This window comes from Polypterus senegalus, chromosome 10 (assembly GCF_016835505.1).
Source record: "Polypterus senegalus isolate Bchr_013 chromosome 10, ASM1683550v1, whole genome shotgun sequence".
NCBI classification, from domain to species: domain Eukaryota; kingdom Metazoa; phylum Chordata; class Cladistia; order Polypteriformes; family Polypteridae; genus Polypterus; species Polypterus senegalus.
The window spans coordinates 134,589,650-134,612,530 of NC_053163.1; the positions used below are offsets into that span (position 1 = coordinate 134,589,650).

General features: G+C 39.5%; 1 protein-coding gene across 2 annotated transcripts in view; it reads right to left on the reverse strand.

Annotated features, from left to right (window-relative positions):
- Nucleotides 1-578: 578 nt before the first annotated feature.
- The window catches only part of sppl2 (signal peptide peptidase-like 2), a 35,026-nt gene continuing 12,723 nt past the window's right edge, over nucleotides 579-22,881 (reverse strand). Inside the window, exons 2-15 of one of the 2 annotated variants that reach the window (XM_039766771.1) lie at nucleotides 16,595-16,711; nucleotides 15,958-16,140; nucleotides 15,776-15,865; nucleotides 15,521-15,660; nucleotides 15,291-15,433; nucleotides 15,072-15,168; nucleotides 14,856-14,972; nucleotides 14,704-14,785; nucleotides 2,740-2,814; nucleotides 2,596-2,658; nucleotides 2,399-2,498; nucleotides 2,208-2,285; nucleotides 1,910-2,070; nucleotides 579-1,291 (exon numbers count right to left, since the gene is read on the reverse strand). In XM_039766771.1, coding sequence (XP_039622705.1) covers nucleotides 1,136-1,291; nucleotides 1,910-2,070; nucleotides 2,208-2,285; nucleotides 2,399-2,498; nucleotides 2,596-2,658; nucleotides 2,740-2,814; nucleotides 14,704-14,785; nucleotides 14,856-14,972; nucleotides 15,072-15,168; nucleotides 15,291-15,433; nucleotides 15,521-15,660; nucleotides 15,776-15,865; nucleotides 15,958-16,140; nucleotides 16,595-16,711 — 1,602 coding nt within the window. In that variant the 3' untranslated portion in view covers nucleotides 579-1,135. Of the gene's footprint in view, nucleotides 1,292-1,842; nucleotides 2,071-2,207; nucleotides 2,286-2,398; nucleotides 2,499-2,595; nucleotides 2,659-2,739; nucleotides 2,815-14,703; nucleotides 14,786-14,855; nucleotides 14,973-15,071; nucleotides 15,169-15,290; nucleotides 15,434-15,520; nucleotides 15,661-15,775; nucleotides 15,866-15,957; nucleotides 16,141-16,594; nucleotides 16,712-22,881 lie in introns of both variants that reach the window. The other variant, XM_039766772.1, reaches the window with a different exon arrangement.

The window sequence follows — 22,881 nt, forward strand, 5'->3', positions numbered from 1 at the left end:
GGCATGAAAAGAATTGAAAACTATTGATAAGGATCTGCAACTCCAACAGCTTATAAGTGATTAGCCATTAGCCATCATTATCCTGTAGATCAAGGTAATCATCTGCGAATTCATAAAGTACGCCTATGTCAACAGCAGATAATGTCTAAGTTGCTTCAATGGCTGCTACTTCAGTAACAAGCAGCTAAAAGCAAAAGGATGGTAAGCAGCAGCACCCTGGATGTCCCAACAGCAGACGACTAGAAGGCAGAGGGGTTTGGGGGCCCGTGGCTAAGTTAAGTGTGCCCAAGTCTAGAAGTCTCCCATGGCAACACCATTCCTATTCATCTATAAATGTTATGAAAGCTCAGTCCTGAAGGCTGAAATTAATGTAAAACATACATCTCCAACCAGAAGCCCAGCTCCTGTGCAAGTGAAGCCAACTATGAGTTGCCAGCAGTTAGTCAGTCAGATTTAATAGCAGGCAACCCTGGCTGTTCTTTTTCTCCATCTGTGTGTCCATCAAACGTTTCTACGACATGCTGCCCAACCCCGGTGGATGGAACCATCCTCAAAAATCAAAACTCCCAGCAAGCAGCAAACTGTTTATTTTGTTATTTATTTCAATATTAGCTTATGTGAGGTAATATCAGCCCCCTGACATTCTGAGGCTGGTGAACATACTAATGCTCCAAGGTGCCACGCATGGGCACACAGTCTAATAAAGATTAGCATCCCCTGAGCCCAGAGCAGCTGCACACTTTCAGAGTTGAGAACGGCCTGGGACAAGAAATGGGGCACATAAAACCAGGCCCTTAGTGGGCAGCATCAAAGTCCTCCAGTAGATGGCATCTGTGGGAACAGAGTTAGCAGAACCTTAAAGTGACCCAGGCTGCTGTGGCACAGGACCAGGGTGAATATTTCTACACCATCCGTGATCCTAGCCAGAGCAGCCACATACTGCCCTTCTGCACATACTGCTGTCTGTCTCAGCTTCTAGTGGGTGAGGCTCAATTGTGGCTGCTGCCCTCAGACTAGCACCACCATAGATGGCAAGAAATTCCACACAATTGTTAAAAAAAAAAAAAAAAAAGTATATGTACCAATACAAAACGGGTGTAAAAAAACAAATTCCTACAACATGTCTGCCCACTTCTTAGGGTTCTTGGTCACCACTGTGTGGTTCTTCGCTCTGATTGGTGGTCTCGGTATCGAGTGGTTCCTTGTTGGCCGGTTGTTCTTCTACTGGTACATCTGGAGGGTGGGTGCAGGTGATAGACCCTTTCACAAGGGGAGGCTGCACAATTTCTTTCTGTGAGAATGATAAGAGAAAAGTACAGTTTAACAGCCAAGGGTGCAACAACTAAAATAACCACAATTTGATTATACAGAATCCCATCACAAAGCAAACAAGGTGAACAGAATGAGCTAGAGAATACACCCTGTAGCCCCTCTTCCAAATTGACCAGAGTTTCAAGCAGTAGCATAAAGACCCAATCCCAAGGTTGGCACCAGCTGAAAATTCACCATGGCAACTCCCCAACAAAATATTCAAGCCACAGTCATGCTGCTTTTGCTTTGTGCAACAGCATAGAAGTCATCATCAACATTTAGGCTAGAGGGGCTCACATTTTTTTTTTTTTTTCAGTCAGTCAAGTTGTCACCAGGGGTCTTGGCGACACTAATAAAACATAGGCAGAGGAACTAGTCAGCCTTTAACTGTGGGGGTAAATGGAGATGATTGTGTCACTTTAAGATGGATGTGAAGGATAAGCACAGTAAATGGTAGAAAGAGGAAAATTGTATGCAGGAGGATTTCTTTCGCAAGTTTAGCAAAGTACTCAGTTTCAGATTTTACTCAACTTTAATTCTAGGCAATTTTAAACCTATTAGCAAATCCTGAAGGCACTCATATCAAACTGGTATTCACCACAAAGCCACTGCCAGTCCAGAATGCAGCCAGCTCCCTCCGCCACAATGCCACCCCAAGGCTGGTGAGGAGTGTGCAGGGAACTAGGTAGAGCAGGGCCGGTTGTCCCATCTGCATGACTGTAAGAGCAACAAAGGTGACAAGTAGGCCGATGCCATACGCTGTAGGGAGAGAAAAAAAAAAACACCAATGATGGTCAGTGCCCATGCCATTATATGGTAGGAATCCCCAACAAATATTTGCATATCATTCTGCATTAGCAAATGAAAGCAAGTAAATTGAAAAACAATGGACGTACCAATTGTACAGGCAACAAAGTAGATTTGGGACGAGTGCATTTGTATATCAAACCTGTGGCAGTAGGCCACCAGCAGACCTGTGACAGAAAAGACCAGAAGTGCTGTCAAAGTCAGGCACCAAAAGCTGGAAATGGGACCCAATTGGACATGGACATCTTCTCAAGTGGGTAGGCTAGCTGGACAAACTCACCTGGCACAAGGATGTCACCAAAGCCCAGCAAAGAGAATGTCCGATCGCAAAGTGCCAGTGGGGAGGTATTCAATTTGGGCACTTTAATTACCATTGGGAGCTGTAAAAAGGTCAATTACAACATGGCATCAGACTCTTGGCTTCACCACTTCAAGTATCAACAGTGCTACAGTCTTTCTACTTTTTTGAAGTATTACCTTTTCATGAGTAGAAGAATAGGACGGACCAGCGGCCACTTCCACCATAATGCTCTCCCCACTCTAGTAAGAAAAGGAAGAAGAAAGAACTCAACCATTTTCAGAGTGTACAATACATAACAGTGAAATCTCCTGTAAACTCACCTTAGTGAAACGTGGAGTAACGAAGACAAAGAAAATATCGTAAACAAAGAGGGCTCCCAGCAACAAAGTGCAGGCCTGCAATACAAGAAGAATGGTTAGCCAAGGACATCAACTGAAGGACTAGGTGTTCATAACTGGTTTTAAGAGTGGAAATTATACACTACTTGTTGTTTAATAAGGTAAGCAATAGTGGGTGGCTGATGCAGAAAATGATGTGGTGAGATAAAAGACAAGATGAGCTTGAGGGAGTGACTGGGGAGGCTTTGAAAATTTTTTCAAAGCAACCACAGAAAGGAGAGAAGGAGCTCAGGGAGCATACTGAGAAATACCTTATTATCAAAAGAAAACACTGTTGGGAGAAACACATTAAAAGTAACGTGTGACATAGTCAAATAAGTTTTTAAAGTAACAAGTAAACTAATGTAATACTTATCTTATTGAAGTAAAAATAACTGCTATTACAGTCACAGGGTGTAAAGCAAGAAGCAAACGTATAGGTATGTCACAACTTTGCTGGGAACAGAAACATTATTAATAAGTATGAATTTAGCTTTACTCCAGCTACTTGCTATTGACATTCTGATTCAGTGTGATCAGGTAACGCAGTGTTCATACGGAGAATCTTTGGGGACTCAGGACAGGGATATAAAAAGAGGCTGAATGAGATTTACTTCACTGCACACAAACGAATAAATGTATTTATAAAACTCAACAAAATTATCACATTTGGCTGTGTTTTTGGTCAGTTTCATAAAGGTTCATATACGGGCTTAGGATTTAATAACAAATGCTGGCCAGTCAAATGTGCAGTTTTTAGCACATTTTTATGATGATGGAGTGTTTTGCCAAAGGAGAAGTCAATAACTGGACCCGTGCATGTAAGAAAGAGGTCTCTGCCTTAACAGGGTTACTCATGTCATCCAGGTTTTGTGTGTGCATGTAAATGTACTCATTGCGGCAGATGAATTGCCTCTGATTTGGATTGTTGTATAAATACCCATGTAATTTAAAAAAAAAAAAGATTTGTTACTGCATTACTATAAAAGATTATTTCCACAAGTCCAAAAAAAAAGTAACAGAAGTATTGCCTTCTGTTACAAAGACGTTACAGTGTAATGTGCACCAGCACTCCGGTCATCTGCTGACAGCTGAGGAAGAGTTAAAGGATGTGTGTAGTGTGCAACCAAGTGAAATAAATTGAAGAAAAGTTTTTCAGTATACATTTAATCCTGTATGTGCTGAGGGGTAAATTTAATTAGCCAGTTTGTGGTAACAAGGAGCAAATGATTATTGTTATTGCAGCATCATTTGGTGTAAGGAAGGAAGCAAACATGGTAGATAGGTACACCGGTTCTTTGCAGGGTTTAATCACACAGTTAAGCTGAAAAGACTGTGCTGCATGCAATCCAGTAACAAACACCTAAAAATATAGGGTTAGTTTAGTTTTACAGTACACAAAGTACTTTAATGTATTTATAAAACACAAGAAAATTAATCTAATATGGCTGTGTTTCTGGTCAGTTCCATGAAGGTTCATATATGGGTTTAGGATTTAATACAGATACTGTCCTGTGAAATTAGCAGGTTTTCATACAAAAGAAGAAAAAGTAACATACTGTTTGTAATGCAATACATTATATAAGTAGCTATATAACATATTTAGTTACATTTTTTGTAAGTAATGAGTAATGTAACTCAGTTACTTTTAAAAGTAACATTCCCCACAGCACTGGTTGTAAACCAATTTAATTTTAGAAAACCACTCTAGGACACCTACTAACCAATCAATAGTTCAAGTTACAAGTTAACTGAAAATGATGGCAGTTCTCACTATCCATTTCCAATTTACACATGAAAGTGCTTTACTATGGCCCGTGACATATCTTAAATTACTACATCTCAGGCAAATTAGTTAGAACGTGTTCACTTTATTAGGTCATACACACTCATGTGCCACTGAAAGACATTTTTAGCAGCCTCTCCCATTACAAATGCTCTATCACTTTTCGCAAACATTATAGCTATACTGTAGTTAGCTCATGTAGCATTCTCCTGTATAACATAAATGCTTTATTTTTTCATAGCCTGGCTTTTAATTAGGGGGTGAGAATCTTACAGGAACCAAAATTGAAATGGATGGGTTTGCTTATAATGATTTTTTTAATATATTTTACTTTTGAAAACCATAATGCTACTCAATCAAACAAATATTAAAAACGTAACAGAAACAAGAATCACTACAGAACTGTGTTGGGATTCTTTCAGTTGATCAAGATACAAAAAGGCTGCTTGGTAGTACAGTATTGAGGTACAGGTTATTACAATTGATTTCTCCTTATGCACTTTAATGCTATCTGGGAATGCACTTATTTCTATTAATGCATTTGGAGTGATTGTGACACCAAGGCTATCTGAAAAATCATAAAAACAAACCAGTATTTCCTCTGGGATAGATATGGATGTGAAGTATGGAATGTTGGGTAGGTTTCTTTTAAGGGTGTACTTAAACTAGCCACTTTTGTTCCCTACCATGCCCAAGTGCGATTATGCTCCCTCCCTACTCCAACACTGGCCTACACTCACACTGCGCTTAACATTTTGGGCATGAGCGTGATTTCGTCATGACCATGCAACTTTGTGTAAAGCCAAAATAAGATCCGAACACAAAGTGACAGCACGCATGTCAAAATGATTTCACTTATTTTGTGCTTGTTTTGGAGTCGTGTAGGGCAGGATAATGTTCTACCCTCTTACAGATTTACTGAGTGTGCAGCATAGCGTTTTGCTGTTAATTGTGCTGCATGTACAAAAAGATTGTTATGGTGACAAATGATGTTAAGGGAGGAATTTGCAGCTTTTCTTGCCAACTGCAATTCACTTTCATGTGAAACCTGTTTTTAACTCAAAGGATATTGAATAAAATAAGAATTGCACTATCTGACTTGTCGCATCATTGATGCTTTCCGTGCTCAGGTACGTTTAGCAATCACACTCTTCCCGAGTGCTACTGAACTATGCCAGGGTACGGTACAGTTGGCCCGGCACACAGCAATCACAATAGTCAAATGAACTAGATTTTGCGGGGTTACATGCTGACACATGTGCTCGGGCGCAGAACGAAATGCCAGTATGGGTACACTCTTAAAAGAAAAGAAAAAAAAAATCAACTGTGTATAATTGTGGAGCGTAATTGTTAGTAAGATGAAAATATGTTGACTACATAAAGTTCTCTAAGTGTCTGTAGCGTTTCCCGAAAGTTAAACACTGAGTAGGTCTGAGAAGGTGGGATAAAGGTGATTTAGGTGTAAAGGTGCAACATATAAGAGCTTCCCTACCTAGAGGAGTGTCCTGCATTGGTTCCAAATTTTAAGCAATTGGTGGATGACAGGATTGCTTGTAAACTAACAATAATTAGTATTGATTGGAGACCAGAGCAGAGCATACAAGGAAGATTCAGAATAAAATTTGTTTTCCATTGCAAGCCTGGCTGGTGTGAATTCAAGAATTTTTGCTAATTTCCAATGATTTTTTTGTGTGTATATTTGTTGCCCAGTAGTAAAATTGAAAGTTAGGTAGTGACAAGTTGCCATTTTCTTACATCTTTGTAGAATCACCTTTTGAATCTGCGTCCGTTTAAAATTCTACTTAGAATGATTTAGACATATTATTACATATTTTCCACATTTTCAAATTCATTACTATTATGCTGGTATGTGAATACACATCCATGTCTTTCACCTACATCTAGACACTGTAGCTTGCTTGCAACCACTGCACAAAACTAGAAGGCCCTCCACAGCCACACAAGAATTTTCGTACACAACATGTTACATATGTCAAAAAAAACAACAGCAGAAAAAAAAAAGAGGCAGACAACCTCACATACACAATGTGACCACTAGGGGCATTACAGTTACCCAAACCCCAAACACACCCAGACAAAAGTCCCAGTATAAATAAAAGGTTCCAAAAGTGGCATAAACGCAATACAACACAATTCCTCTCTCTCTCTCTCACCTCCCCACCTGCAAGGCGAGCTTTATTCAACCTCCACATATGAATCCAACTCACCTGGATGAGGTCAAGTGGCCTCTTTTATCTTGGACCCCGAAGTATTTCCGGTGCTAGGGCATAACCTGATGGAATTACTTCTGGGCCAATTTTCTGCAGCACACTGTGGCACCACCCACAGAGCCTGGCAAGAGTGACAATTGGGACTATAATACCCAGTATGCCTTGTGGGTGTCAGCACAGGTAGCACTGCCCAGTGAGGCTTCCACATAACGTATTGCAGGAGCATGTAATCTTGACATGTTGTCTTCCCCTTTCCTTGTATCATACTGGCCTCCTAGCCAAGTAAGGAACCGGAACCTGTCCCACCAGGGAAGCCTGCACATGTGTGCTGCCCATCACAACATATACCCACAAAATGTTAAAATGAAATATCACAATCAGGTAATGAGTTCTGCTATAACTCACAAAAACAACACTGAAAAGTTCTTTCTTAAGTGGATGTGTTTGGCTGTCAGTTCTCTGTCTAGGTGCAGTACTTTTCAGTTGAAGCACTCTTTTACAGTTTGCATTCATGTCTAAAATAAAAAATATCTTGCAAGTGCTCATATTGAAGTGGATGCAAGTGTCACAAGCACAGTACACCTAACAGGCCAGGCCTTGTCTGTTTTGAACAGAACTGATGTGATTGACTATTAAATGTATCACAATGTGGAGTCTGTATAAGTTACTGTTATGAAATTAGTGATGCCCAAAATATGCAGCAGATTTCTGATTTTAAATTATATAATGATATTATAGGCTTGTTCTGAAATATGGGACATCTTGTTATCCCATTTTAGTTCATTAACATCACTCTCAGTTGAATCAGTAGCTCTGAAACAGAGGGAGAAAATCCACCTTAATAAAGAGCATAAATGTCTGTGTGTTAATCTGGTTGCTTTGTCTCTGTCATTGCAAAAGATGGTGCATCACAAACATATTAAGTAATAAAATTCATTGCATTTGTCATTCCAACAGATGACACATCAGAAACTAACACTACTTTTACAAATGGCATATAACAGAGACATGTGCATTGCATGGTGAACAGCAAATGTTAATGCTGAGGCCCATGTTGATTACTTACATCTTTAACCCCTCTTAGATGGGTAGCACAGCTAGTTTTGTATCAAAGGTCCTTCAAATGTTGCCCTCCACAATGTACTTTCATTGCAAAAGGGCCACGATGCCTTTCCTTTTGCCTTCATAAAAAATGATTGATTTTTACAGATGAGCAGATAAGTGAATACTTTAAAGAAATGAATCACAAACACTGACCTCTTAAGTTTCCTTTTGCATGTACTGCACAGAAAATGGATTGTATCCATTATATAAATATCTACAACATTTATTGTTATACAAAGATACCTTGAAGACCAAACACACCTGGTCTCACACCAAGTAGAACTCAAGGGCCATAGTTTAGGCAACCCTGTGCTACAACAAGAGAACTGGTTTAAACCAACTATATCAACATAAACCGGCCAGAACTGAAATGTAATCCTGACAGGATTTGGTACAAACCTGAAGGGCTGGTTGGAAAACTGAAGGGATATATTCATTAAAAAACACAGAGACATAACACTCTCAAACCTGTTTAACCCCACCAAAGGTCAGGGAAGGAGTTTTGTAGGTTATCAGGTAAAGACCTTCCTAGCAGCAATAGGTTCAGGTCAGGGAACAACTCTGGACAAGGCAACTGCCCATAACAGGTGCAATCACACAAATCTAAACTCAATTTATAATCATCAATTAAGCAAACACACATTTCTTTGGGATAGTTGATGAAAACTGCAATACCCAGAGAAAAGCACATAAAGAGTAAAGACGCTGTGCAAATGCCACAAAGAAATGACTGAGCACAGGATTTAAATTCCAGATGCTGGCTATGTCAGGTAGTGGTGACTGAGCTATCTTGACTTCCTAAAAACACCACAATAAACTATTAATCCAATTAATTGTTATCCCTAGTGTCTGTTGCTTATGGTCAAAAGAAAACGGGGCTTAACCAAGCAGACATGGATGTAACGCAGGAAACCTCTCTGGAAAGAATGGCAATCCATTACAGTTCATTGTCATGGGCAGGAACAACCTGGCCTTACAAAATCTAGTGCAAAGTAACAGTGGTTTCAGGAAGTATTCAGACCTCTTCATTTTCTATACACTTTGTGTAGTAGATTTATTTTGAAATGGATACATTTGCAATTTTTAACCATCAATCTACACTTAATAATCCATAATGACAAAGTGAAAACATATTTTCAGAAAGGTTTACAAATTTATTAAAAATAAAAAAAACGAAATGTCTAATTCATATAAGTGTTCACACCCATAATTCTGTACTTTGCAGAGGTTCCTTTGGCAGCAATTCTAGCTTTGAGTTTTCTTGGGTATGTCTCTATAGGCAGTTTATCCCATTCTTCCTGGGGAAAAGCCAAGCAAAATGACACATTTTATTGGCTAACTAAAAACATTACAATATGCAAGCTTTCGAGGCAACTCAGGTCCCTTCTTGCCTGAAGAAGGGGCCTGAGTTGCTTTGAAAGCTTGCATATTGTAATCTTTTTAGTTAGTCAATAAAAGGTGTCATTTTGCTTGCCTTTTCTCTACATTCATAATGGCTAACACTGTACAACACCCTAGTACTCTATTCTTCCTGGCAAATTCAAGCTCTTTGGAATTCTGTGCAAAGTGTCTGTAAACTGCCGTCTTCAGGTCCCTACCACATGTTCAATGGGGTTTATGTCTGTGCTTTGGCTGGGCTACTCAAGGACAGTCAGAGACTTGTCCTGAGACCACTCCAGCATTGTCTTGGATGTATGTTTTGGGTCACTGTTGTGTTGTATCAGGCCCCACTCCAAGGTTGTGTGCACTCTGCAGCAGGCTTTCTTCTAGGACCTCTCTCTGTATTTTGCTGCATTAATCCTTCCCGCAATTCTGACCAGTCACCCTGTCCCTGACATAGGGAAGCACTTCCATAGCATGATGTTGCCATTACTATGCTTCATAATAAGGATGGACTTAGGCAGGTGATAAGTGCCTGGTTTTTACCTGACATAGTGCTTGGAGCTCTACCCAAAGAGTTACATTTTTGTCTCATCAGACCAGCAAATATTTTTCCTCTGTCTCTCTGAATCCTTTACGCAAGGGTGGTTTCCATCTAGCTACCATAAATGCCTGTTTGATGGAGTGGTGCTGAGATGGTCATCCTCCTGACAGGTTCTTGCATCCCAGAAGAGGACGTCTGAAGTTGGGTTCTTGGTCACCTCCATAACCCAAGACCCTACTTTCCCACTTTGACAGATCGGCCAACTGGTGTTTCCAGACTTCTTCCACTTCAAAAATATTAAGGCCAGGGAATACTCAGAGCTTTAGAAATGGTTTCATACTCTTGTTCTGATCTATGTCTCACTGCAATTTTACCACAGAGGTCTACAGAAAGTTCCTTGGACTTCATTGTTTAGTTTTTGTCCTGACATGCAGTGTGAATTGTGGGACCATATAAACACAAGTGTGTGCCTTTCTAAATGATGTCCAAACATTTCAATTTCCCAAAGGTGGACACTAATCAAGTTCTATACACATCTCAAGGTGAATTAAAGCAAACAGGATTCACCTGACAAAAACTTGGAGTGCCACAGCAAAAGGCTCTGAACACTTACAGAAATGAGAGATTTTAGTTTTAGATTTTTAACACATTTATAAACTTTTCTGAGAATATGTTTGCACTTACTCATTATGGATTAGTAATGTACAAAAATGGTAAATGTATCCATTTAAACTGTTATCTACATCACAATAAAGTTTGCAGAAAGTGAGGGGATCTGAACACTTTCTGAATTGGATTTACTTTACTGTCATTCAAACCATACAACAAGGAGTGCACAGATGACCTCTTCTCCAGGCTCAATATACGAACACAAACATTGAGACAAGTGCAGCAACAGATAGACAGTAGACAGCATAAACAGAATACACATGCAATCCAATAGACAAATTAGTGAATAGTTGTAAAGTGTTCAAAAAATGAAAAACAGTAACATACAGTGCATCTGGAAAGTATTCACAGCACATCACTTTTTCCACATTTTGTTATTTTACAGCCTTATTCCAAAATGATTTAAATTCATGTTTTTTCTCAGAATTCTGCACACAACACCCCATAATGACAACATGAAAAAAGTTTACTTGAGGTTTTTGCAAATTTATTAAAAATAAAAAAATTGAGAAAGCGCATGTACATAAGTATTCACAGCCTTTGCCATGAAGCTCAAAATTGAGCTCAGGTGCATCCTGTTTCCCCTGATCATCCTTGAGATGTTTCTGCAGCTTAAATGGAGTCCACCTGTGGTAAATACAGTTTATTGGACATGATTTGGAAAGGCACACACCTGACTATATAAGGTCCCACAGTTGACAGTTCATGTCCGAGCACAAACCAAGCATGAAGTCAAAGGAATTGCCTGTAGACCTCCGAGACATAATTGTCTCGAGGCACAAATATGGGGAAGGTTACAGAAAAATTTATGCTGCTTTGAAGGTCCCAATGAGCACTGTGGCCTCCATCATCCATAAGTGGAAGAAGTTTGAAACCACCAGGACTCTTCCTAGAGCTGGCTGGCCATCTAAACTGAGCAATCAGGGAGGTGACCAAGAACCTGATGGTCACTCTGTCAGAGCTCCAGAGGTCCTCTGTGGAGAGAGGAGAACCTTCCAGAAGGACAACCATCTCTGCAGCAATCCACCAATCAGGCCTGTATGGTACAGTGGCCAGACGGAAGCCACTCCTTAGTAAAAGGCACATGGCAGTCCGCCTGGAGTTTGCCAAAAGGCACTTGAAGGACTCTCAGACCATGAGAAACAAAATTCTCTGGTCTGATGAGACAAAGATTGAACTCTTTGGTGTGAACGCCAGGCGTCACGTTTGGAGGAAACCAGGCACCGCTCATCACCAGGCCAATAACATTCCTACAGTGAAGTATGGCGGTGGCAGCATCATGCTGTGGGGATGTTTTTCAGCGGAAGGAACTGGGAGACTAGTCAGGATAAAGGGAAAGATGACTGCAGCAAAGTACAGAGACATCCTGGATGAAAACCTGCTCCAGAGCGTTCTTGACCAGGACAACAATCCTAAGCACACAGCCAAGATATCAAAGGAGTGGCTTCTGGACAACTCTGTGAATGTCCTTGAGTGGCTCAGCCAGAGCCCAGACTTAAATCTGATTGAACATCTCTGGAGAGATCTTAAAATGGCTGTGCACTGACGCTTCCCATCCAACCTGATGGAGCTTAAGAGGTGCTGGAAAGAGGAATGGGCGAAACTGGCCAAGGATAGGTGTGCCAAGATTGTGGCATCATATTCAAAAAGACTGTAATTGCTGCCAAAGGTGCATCGACAAAGTATTGAGCAAAGGCTGTAAATGCTTATGTACATGTGATTTCAGTTTTTTTATTTTTAATAAATTTGCAAAAACCTCAACTAAACATTTTTCACATTGTCATTATGGGGTGTTGTGTGTAGAATTCTGAGGAAAAAAATGAATTTAATCCATTTTGGAATAAGGCTGTAACATAACAAAATGTGGAAAAAAATGATACACAGTGAATACTTTCTGGATGCACTGTAATGCACAGACATAACAGCATTTTAGGAGATATGAAATTCCGAATGTATGTGTTCAGTCTGTTCATTAATTTACTGTACATTACAATTAATCAACAAGTAAAGTAATGGATATGTGAATTGACTAAAAAGACAATAAAAAATGGTACCAAGAATGGGAAAACAAAATTGACAGAGATGGTTTGTGAATGGAAGTCTGTTTATACAGGAGATAAAGAAATGACAACATCTTCGCAGGGAAAAATTACATCACACAATAAAAATAACTTTGTATTACTCTGTTAGTATAAATGATCACCTGAAGTTGGTTATTGATTCTTTAAGGGTAAATCACATAGAGCATAAAGCTATAGTGCAAACTGAATAACAAATTAGTGCTAAGGCTTCACTACAGTCCTGAGAGCTGCCTGATTATGGTTATGTAGAACCAACTAAACTTAGTGCATCTCCCTTGTGGCTCCCTTATTTAAACATTATTTTTGTAAAAATGTACAACCTCAAAAAACAAAGTATTAACCAAAACTTTGCACACCTTTACTTCACAGGAGTTTATGTGCCATTCAGCATAGTACCAATTGCTTATCACACTTACTGACTTACATAGTAGTTCACATCCTGATTTGACGGGTTTCAATTAGAATGCTAGAAAATTTTTGACAAGAATATGCCATTCAAACAAACAAACAAAGCTTACCATTCCAATCCAACTAAAGTCTAGTTTTAAAGTTCTACTTTCTACCACACTTACTTGGTCACTTATTCTATGTGTCTATGGTTCTCTGTGTGAAGAAACACTTTCCAATGTTGTGTGAAATGTATCCTAAACAAGTTTCAATCTGTGTCCCCGTGTTCCTGTTGAACTCCTATTCATTTAGTTAGCAAATTAATTATTCTATTCATTCATTTTACTGTTTCATTTAGAGGATGCTCTATAGTTATTTATTTTTTTGTGTCAGCAGCTTAAACACATGCACATAAAACCTCTAAAGCCATAGTGAATGCTTGGATCCTTGTAATGGACATAATATAAATTTAACATTTTGATATAAGGTGCATACCACTGACATAATCTAAGATCCAGACATGTAGGGGTCATTGTGCATCATGACAGTGTGTTCCAACTCAGGCATTCACCTTGCTAATTATGAGTGCTAGTTAGCAGAGTTCCTGTTCACATCTAATGGTGAATCCTGTCATCATTTGAAAGCAAAATGTTTAATCTGCAAGGAGACAACTGACTAATTCAAAACAAATGAAAAAAACAATTTTGAGAAAATGTGGCCCAAAGATCTGAATGACTGACCATATTATTCTATTCCTGCTTCTTTTCCTTGGTATCAACACTTAGTGGACAATGTAGGAGTTGTAAAAAGAAGTGATGTTATGGTAACCATCATCACTTTTCTCCACCACAAGCTCCCATGTCTGAAGACACAAGTGTTCACTGCCAAGGCCTGGATTCTCTAACTCTCCATACAATACAGTACAATACAATTTACTTTTATATAGCCCAAAATCATACAAGGAGTGTCGCAATGGGCTTTAACAGGCCCTGTCCTTTGACAGCCCCCACAGCATTGACTCTCCAAGAAGACAAGAAAAAACTCTCCAAAAAACATTGTAGAGAAAAAAATGGAAGAAATGTCGGGAAAGGCAATTCAGAGAGACCCCCTTTCCAGGTAGGTTGGGCATCCAGTGGGTGTCAAAAAATGGTGTAAATACAATACAATACACAGAACAGGACACAAGTAATCCTAAATACAATGCAATAGTACAATAGTAATAGCACAAGAAAGAACATACAGTATATGTCACATGACCAACATCACATTGAAGGTAGATAAGCCCACACAGCGGCTTTACTCGGCTCCTGTGATACAAACTCGGCTCCATGGGTCAACTAGTTAATGCCACTGTCAGGCTTGGTTCTGGGAACCAGTTCATGGGGTTTGGTTTTAAAATGTGATTCTAATTCTCTGACTTGTATTCTTATCTGCTCTGTAAAGCAAACAGTTGTGTATTTCTCTGTGAAATGCACCACATATAATAATCATTGATTGATGGAAAAGGTCACAAATTGTTACAGACTCCTTTTGCAACATATCTTTATAAAATCAGTTTCCCAGAAGCAATCCCTCCAAGTGTCAAATCTTACTGAGCAACTAGACTTAGCTGACTGGACTCATTATTTTTCTTTTTTATAGCAGTTGGATCAGTCATAAGGTTATTTCCGACAGTGATGCTGGAGGAAAATAATGTACTAGTTACAGACAGACTGTTGTACCTACCTTGAATGTGGGTAACCTGATGGTCTTCAGCATATAAAGACAAAAAGCGATACCCAGAGTATCCTGTAGGACCCAGGCCCACCTGTAGGAATAACAAACAAGTTAAGGCCACCAGCTATCTAGTAACATCCGCCACATTTCCCAGTACTTACTGGTCTTCATTTCGGCAGACGCCCCAGATGACAGCAATCGCTACACAGGACACAGAAAGCAGCAGCATTCGCACCTGTGGCCGCTTGTGGAAGTAGGGGAGATTGTTTTCAGGTATTCTAAGGAAGTATTGAAAAGCCTTTTTTCAGTTTTGATTAAGGGCAAGGATGTAAAATAAAAAGTAAATTATGCGGTCTGCACCACAAACAAGAACCTACCTGCATTTCCCCAAGGGGATTCTGCGTACAAGTGGACAGAGACAGCTGTATAACCCAATGGATGAGGCCAGGCAAAATATTACAATTATCAAGTACACTGCAAAAATAAATCAAGAAAATGTGTGTTTTAGGGACCTATCACTTATATGTAAAGTGGTCATTCAGAGAGGATAAGGCCAGAAACGTTGAGGCCTGTCCCCTTGTGTAGGTTCACTCTACCTAAATAATCATAGAAGTAGTAAAGGAGCACCAGCATGGAGCAGCACATGACAACAAAGACAACGATCATAATGGGTGTAACATCCACCATCTCCTCATCCTGTTTTTCTGCACCATCATCCCTCTTGTGCTTCATGTATCGTCTGCAACCACAAAGAAAACTCTCACCTGGTGTTGGCTTAATTCCCCAAACCTATTTGCAAGGCAATACTTTTTTATCCTGAACTAACTTCTTTATATCTCGGCTTCCTGCCCAGTAGCCCCCAACTGCAACTGTCCCCACAGCCATCAGGAAGATGATCACCATGTTGTAGTCAAGAAAGGGTTCATTGGGTGCATACAAAGCCACTAACTTAACCTGGCTAAATGTCTGAAATTAGAAAAAAATCAGAAACAATCAGTGGTAATATCTGGCTTCTATACAAATATAAAATGGCAAAGTCAGATTACAAAATAGGGCACTGAGCTCCACTCTCCGATACCACCTTCCGGATTTCCAGCATGTCTGTGTAGCTGAGCAGGGCCACTGGAATGTCAATCTCTTCGTATTGACTCTTGTTACCAAACGGTGGACTCTGAAAGCACAACAGGATGAAAAAGTAGTTTTGTGGGGTTAGCAATTCAATACAGACACTATTAACTGAGTCATTGGCTGCTATGTCCTTACCAGAGCTTCCTGGCTCACGATAAGGAGGCCCCTGGCCCCATTGATCTGTGCCAGTTTGACTTTCTCGTAAAAGGTACAGTTACCCCGTAGCACCATGGGGATTTGATTAGTGAAGCCGCCTGCTGGCACTTCAGACGGGGAGCAGAGCACTGAGGTGGTCATTTCATGGATCTGGAGTCGAGACTAAAAGTGGAGATAAGAAGGGAGTATAAAATCTCTACCTTGTATTTTTAAGAGAGGGCTTTCATCGGTCAACATGCAAAGCTGCTGGGGCACATTATATGATCAAATAGCACTCTAGCCAGCAAAGTGACTTTACCACATGGCACACCCCAAGAAAGCTTTGTCTTCCCAACTTTACAACTCTCAGAGGCAATCACCTCTCACACACAAGTAGCAATATACCATAATTTCTTTTGAAGCATCACTGAAAATCTGGAAAGACGCCCAGGCAGGACCACTGCTGATTGTCAACTATGCCCATTCCCTCTGCATGATGTAAAACACAGAGAGCAACATTCTGACCCTGTGATGATACCGCAACAATCTTCTGCTCTCTGACCAATCAAAACTCATTGAGACTAAACACATATACAAAAAGAAGAGGCAAATCAAACCAGGAGATCTTGACACGCACAGCTTTGTTCAGATCCTGAGGTAGGTGGGCCCAGTCAGGGTTGAAGCTGATGCAGTAATCCTTGCCATTGTTCTTCTCCATGTCACTGACATGTGCCATTCCATATTCCCCCAGAACCTATAATACAAAAAAGTGACAGTTACACTTTCTTTTCAGTGACATCTCTTAATCATCAAGCCAAATACAAGAGGTAATACAGAGATGAAGAGCGAGAAACAATAAGACGAAAACACACTGTACTTTATTGTACAGATGAAATGATAAAATCTATACTAATAAAAGGCAAAGCCCTCGCTGACTGACTGACTGACTCACTCATCACTAATTCTCCAACTTCCCATATAGGTAGAAAGCTGAAATTTGGCAGGCTCATTCCTTACAGCTTACTTACAAAAGTTAAGCAGGTTTCATTTCGAAAATTCTACGTGGAACGGTCATAACGGTCGATAACGTCCGCCATGTTAAACTTTTTTATTTATGGCTCCATCTTCACGAAATTTGGTAGGCGGCTTACCTGCACTAACCGAAACCAATGTACGTACTTATTTCGGTGGTATGACGCCACTGTCGGCCGCCATATTGAACTTTCCAACGGTCTTTCTTACCTATGGGCCCATCTTCAAGAAATTTGGTACGCGGGTTCCCAACGCTAACTGAATCCTACTTACGTACATATATACGTCCATAGCCTGCAGTTCAGTCGCCATGTGAGACGGCGTTGGGTCCCCCATCCCCACGCCTCCCACGTTGTTGGCTTTTTGCCTATATAAGGCCGTCCGTCGCTCTGGTCTCTTCATTCCCTTCCTTGCTTCGCCACGGTTTTCATGTCTCCCTGCTGATAAACGCAGCCTTTTTATTTAATCCACGGCTTCTCCGCTGTTTTATTATTCGTTTATTACGATTATAGTTATTGTATAGGTATTTTAGACTTAGTTTAACATTGTTCAGGTACCCATTTCATTTATCGTTCCAACCGTACCCCCATTAACATGTCTATCAAGGTGATCACCATCGATCAAAGAACTGTAACTTACCGAGTGGTTACCATGCCCAGAGATGGCTCCTGCCTTTTCCATTCTCTGTGTTACATATTGCACGACCATATCAGGCTCACTCTTGATATCCAGAGGAACATTGTGTCTTATGTATTGAATGACTGGGACAACTTCAAGGTGTGGACTGATGACGGTACAAGAGATAATTATACTATACAGGAGCACTAGAAGAGTGAAAAGCTTAAGCCCTTCACCTATGGTTCTGCATGTGAGTTGATGGCTGCTGCTGAATTGTTCGGTTGTCACTTTCAAGTGTACCAAAATGGCCAAATATTTTACACCTTTGGACAACCGCTAATGCCTCTTAAACATCTTAGATTCACAGGTGACGATTTGAGTAGTGGACATTTTGATGTTTATGAATGTTTAAACTCTCAAAAGCTGGATGCGAAGTTATCATTGAAACCGGTTGTATGCTTACAACGCTTGACAGATGCCGATTGTCACTTCAACACAACAAGTCCAGCAAATACTAACGTAATTGAAACAAACCATGAAACTCAAACCGGTTATGACAGCAACAATCCAAGCTGTGAGATTTGAGGCAAGACTGCTTTTCACATGGCCAGCTGTACGTTGCATGCTCAAGAGTAAGCTCAGCGGACAGCTTGGTCATATTACAACATAAGGGCCGAACTGACAACGTGGCATACAAAGAGATCCTTAACAAATAATTATTGGTATATTTTACCTCAGTTTAAAAAGGTTTACTTTTCTTCTTAATAAAAATTTTAAGGCAGTACTTCACCACTGCGAAGCGCAGGTATTTTGCTAGTGTTTTAATAAATAACAGTTTTTACTTTTTATAGTATTTATACAATAAGGTGCAAATAAAAATTACTTTTATACTGAATGGCGACATCTATATAGCAGTTGATATTTGAGACTGTTTTTGGGAATATAGGATGTCTGGTCCTCTTGTCATATTCATTAAAGGTTCACCTTAATAATGTTTGCTCAGAGGTGTAATTGTGCATCCCTGTTCTTATGAAGATTTTTGTCAAAAGTTTGCAGAGCACTCCCAGCACACTAATTGCAGCTTCTATTATGATATTGCTATTTTTCATTATCCAAATAAATGTTAGTTTCAGAGCTTCATTGGGGTGCAGCAGATCATCTCTTATAATTCATACCTTCAGCAAAAAAATCCACATGAAACCCAAACCAAATGGATTTGCTGGTAGACAAGAGCCCACCCCATAAAAAAAGAGAACAGACACATTGGCAGGTGTAAGATAAACCAACATGTCAGGTTAAGTAAGGGCACTTGAGTAATATAGAAAGTAATATACAGGGTGGTCCATGAAACAGTAGCCCCACACATTGTAATGAGCCCCTCCCTGTCAGCAAAAAGTGTAGTAAAGTGGATCTAGTGGAACTGCCTGTGATTTGGGTGCTTGCTGGAGGGAAGACATGCTGTATTTGTTGGAATAACATATTTCAGTTGCACAGCTATATGTTCATAAAGGCAATTTAAAGTGGTTTGAATTAATGAAACAATATCCAGTTGTTGGTGCGCCTGCAAAACACACATTTCAGCATTTGGTGACGTACTACTTCTTCTGTGACTAAGGCATTCAAGCCAAGAAGCTGTCGGTAGGATTTCGCCAACATTGCTGATTGTACGGAAAGAGGTCCTAATGCAGAAATTACCAGAACAGATAGGCAGAGATTTGTTATTAGCATGTTAAATTTCACTTAACTTTGCTTCACTGCTATGGTGAAAGACATTTTCAACACAGCCTTCAGTAACATTTGTTAATAACACCATTAGTATAATAACAAAATAACTTTTCCAAGTGTAATAACATTTTTTTTTTTATCTTTAATCACTAATACAACTCTTATTGATATTAATACTGAGACCAGGCTACTTTTTGTGAGCCACCCTGTACAACATTATTACTGAATGCTATAGAACAGTGACACCTAGCCCTCTTGTAACCATAGGGCATGCCCACACAAATTTTACAGGAGGGTTCACGTTTCTCTTTTAAGGGTGGGGACGCATTTTTCTTTTGGCTTACTGACAGAGAGATCTTACAGACCTACAATAATTCTTGATGAATTACAGGCTTAACTAGAAGTGACCGATAAAGTGAGTTCAAAGATGCCTCAAGTCCTATGCCCTTTTAACCTATTATAAGGAGGAGAGTTCATTCTTCTCACTTTTCTGTAGAGAAGGCCAGTACAATTATCTTAACTATTTACACCTGTTGTTTTTAGATCAATTTTGTTTACATCAACTTTTTCTTTCAATTGCAATCATTCCATAATTAAGCATGCTTCTGTTTGTCAGTTTTTTAAGTTTTAGTGTCAAATCAAATGTTACAAAATTTATTGCTTTGTGCCCTCCCCCACCATAATCTATCATCTATGGGGAAGGAGTGGAACCTTTAGATTCGTCAAAAAATTCGGTTTTCGATGGATCTCGACGTTTTATGGTTCCCAATACCGAAAACATTGATATCTCAAAGATGGTCGTGTGTCTGTCTGTCACATTTTCTTTTTTTTAACATTTTTTTGAATTTATTAAAATCAAACAACATTCCATACCAGCAAGTTAAATTTTACAATACTAGGTTAAAATCAAGTCAACCCCCACCCATGAGAAAGAGAGCTAGGCCAACATAGTGAAACTTTAACAGTAGAAAAGATAAGTAAGTAAATAAAATAGAATGAAAAGGGGAAAATAATCTGCTTCCTCAATTTAAATACTTATTCTAAAATATTTATAACCCTAATTAGATCCTGTCTGTTTTTTAAAAGGTTTTGCACAGATCCTCTAAGTGAGAATTTAATTTTTTCCAATTTCAAGTAGTATGTAACATCGGTTACCCAATGACTGAAAAGAGGCGAGTTAAGATTCTTCCAGTTAAGTAGGACAAGTCTACGTGCTAATAGTGTAGTAAAGGCAATTACAGTTTGTTTGTCCTTCTCCACTTTATGCCCATTTGGAAGTACCACCAAACACAGCTGTTAGTGGATTAGGAGGTATTGTGACACCCAGGCTGTCTAAAAAGAAATGTAAAGGTTTTGGTCCAAAATGATGTTAATTTGGTGCACGCCCAAAACATATGACCCAATGAGGCTGGAACTTGATTGCAAAGTTCGCAGGTTGGATCTTGCACTCCAAGTATTTTGCGCAATTTTAAACAAGACAGATGTGCTTGATAGATGAGTTTAAGTTGAATAAGTGTATGCTTTGCACATACTGTATGGTGCTAGAGTGAATTCTGTACATTCCTGCCTTCCATTCCTTTTCTGAAATGCTGAGTGAGAGATCCTTTCCCCAAAGTACTCTGGGATCTTTGAAAGGGAGGGACTTTAAAATGTTTTTATATATTAGAGAAATGCTGTCTGAGTCCTCAAGACTGATCAATATTTTTTCCGGATTAGAAGTAGGCAGTAGGTGAAGAAAGTCGGACTTTGTTTTATTTAACAAAGTTTCTAATTTGGAGGTACTGAAAGAAATGTGTTGCTGGAAGGTTAAATTTGGAGTGTAATTGTTCATATGATGTAAAGACGTTGTGGATGTACAGATCTGTATGTGATTTAAATAAATGTTTTCCAGACATTAAAAGCTACGTATGTCTGAGAGGGAGGAAAAAGGAAAAAGCTTCTCTGTCTTAAAGTACTTCATGCATTGGTTCCATATTCTGAGTGAATTTAGCACAATTGGGTTATTAGTATATTGGAGATAACTTGTATTTACTGGGGTACAAAGCAAGGAATATAAAGAAGTGCTGCAGGATTTTATTTCTAGTGCAGACCAGGGGCCTCATGTATAAACGGTGCATATGCACAAAAATGTTGCATGGGAATGTTTCCACGTTCAAATCGCAATGTATAAAACCTAAACAAGGCATAAAGCCACGCACATTTCCACGGTAGCTCATACCCTGTTGTACGCAAGTTCTGCGCTCTGTTTTGCAGACTGCCAGCACCCAGCGTCAAAGCAGTGATACTGTTCCTGTGTGGTTACCCTTTCTTTTTTAGATCCACATCCCTGACGCGGCTTTATAAATACACTTAAATTAACCACATATTGTTTATTAGTTTAAGGCATCTGATTGCAATTAACTTGTAACAATATAATGGTCCACAGAATGGCCAAACTATTCCAAATACCATAACTGCTTTGGCGTTGTTATTCTCACTGCACCTTCTTCTTCTTCTTTCAGCTGCTCCCGTTAGGGGTTGCCACATCGGATCATCTTTTTCCATATTGCTGTCACTGCACCACTTGGAGTATTTGTATCACTGTATCTGAGTGTGAATCACAGCTGTACAGCAGCTGATCGGAAAGAGAATTATCGGTATACAGCATCAAGCACATGCTGCTTCAGCCATGCTGTCTATTGAACTGCTCTCATATGGCAAACGCTTCCTTGCGGTTCAGAAACAGTTTCATCCCAAGAACTCTAAACACACTCAATCAGTCCATCAAGTGCTCCTTGTAGAACTGTTTGTATTTATAAGTACAATTACCTCACTGTAAACTTGCGATGCAGTTATAATATTGCACAACTTGAGCCACTTTATTAAGTGTGTATTTACATATGATGATGATATAATTTTTAAGATGAAGTGCAGCAAAATATGTTTATTATATTATACAGTTAAAACTTTAACATCATTAAATAATCCATATTTTTAATAATTAAACATGTAAGGACATGGTGCTGCAGTGCTAGTGAGCCGCTGGCACTCGATTCATGGATTGTTCCTGCCTCGCGCTGTATTGTTGCTGTTGCTGACGTGACACTGGAAGGATAGATGAATAGAATAATTAAACATGTACTACGGAGATATTTCAATGTTCCTTAAAAGTTTTGAAGAATCGGCGTTCTAAGCTTACAGATGGCTTAATGTTTATTACAGAGCGGATTGTGTGGCGATTGGGTATGTGGAGTAAGAAAAGTAAGGCCAGGAATTGGAGGTTAGTACGTTTGAACCAGACAGTAATGCTGCAATAAAGTATTTCATTGAAGATCGCGCATGGTGAAGCAAGCATCTTGCGTGAGACATGAACAATCACTGTGCCACCGTGTTACCATGTTTAATAACATGCTTTAACTGCTATCATCATGAAAATATCACATATACATCTCAGTATTTTAATTATTCAGAGAGCTGTAATATCACGAATGTAATGGATTCTGTGTCCTGATGGAGTAAGACAAAGCCCAGAAGCACGTAGTGATTCACGCACATAGAAGATCAAATACA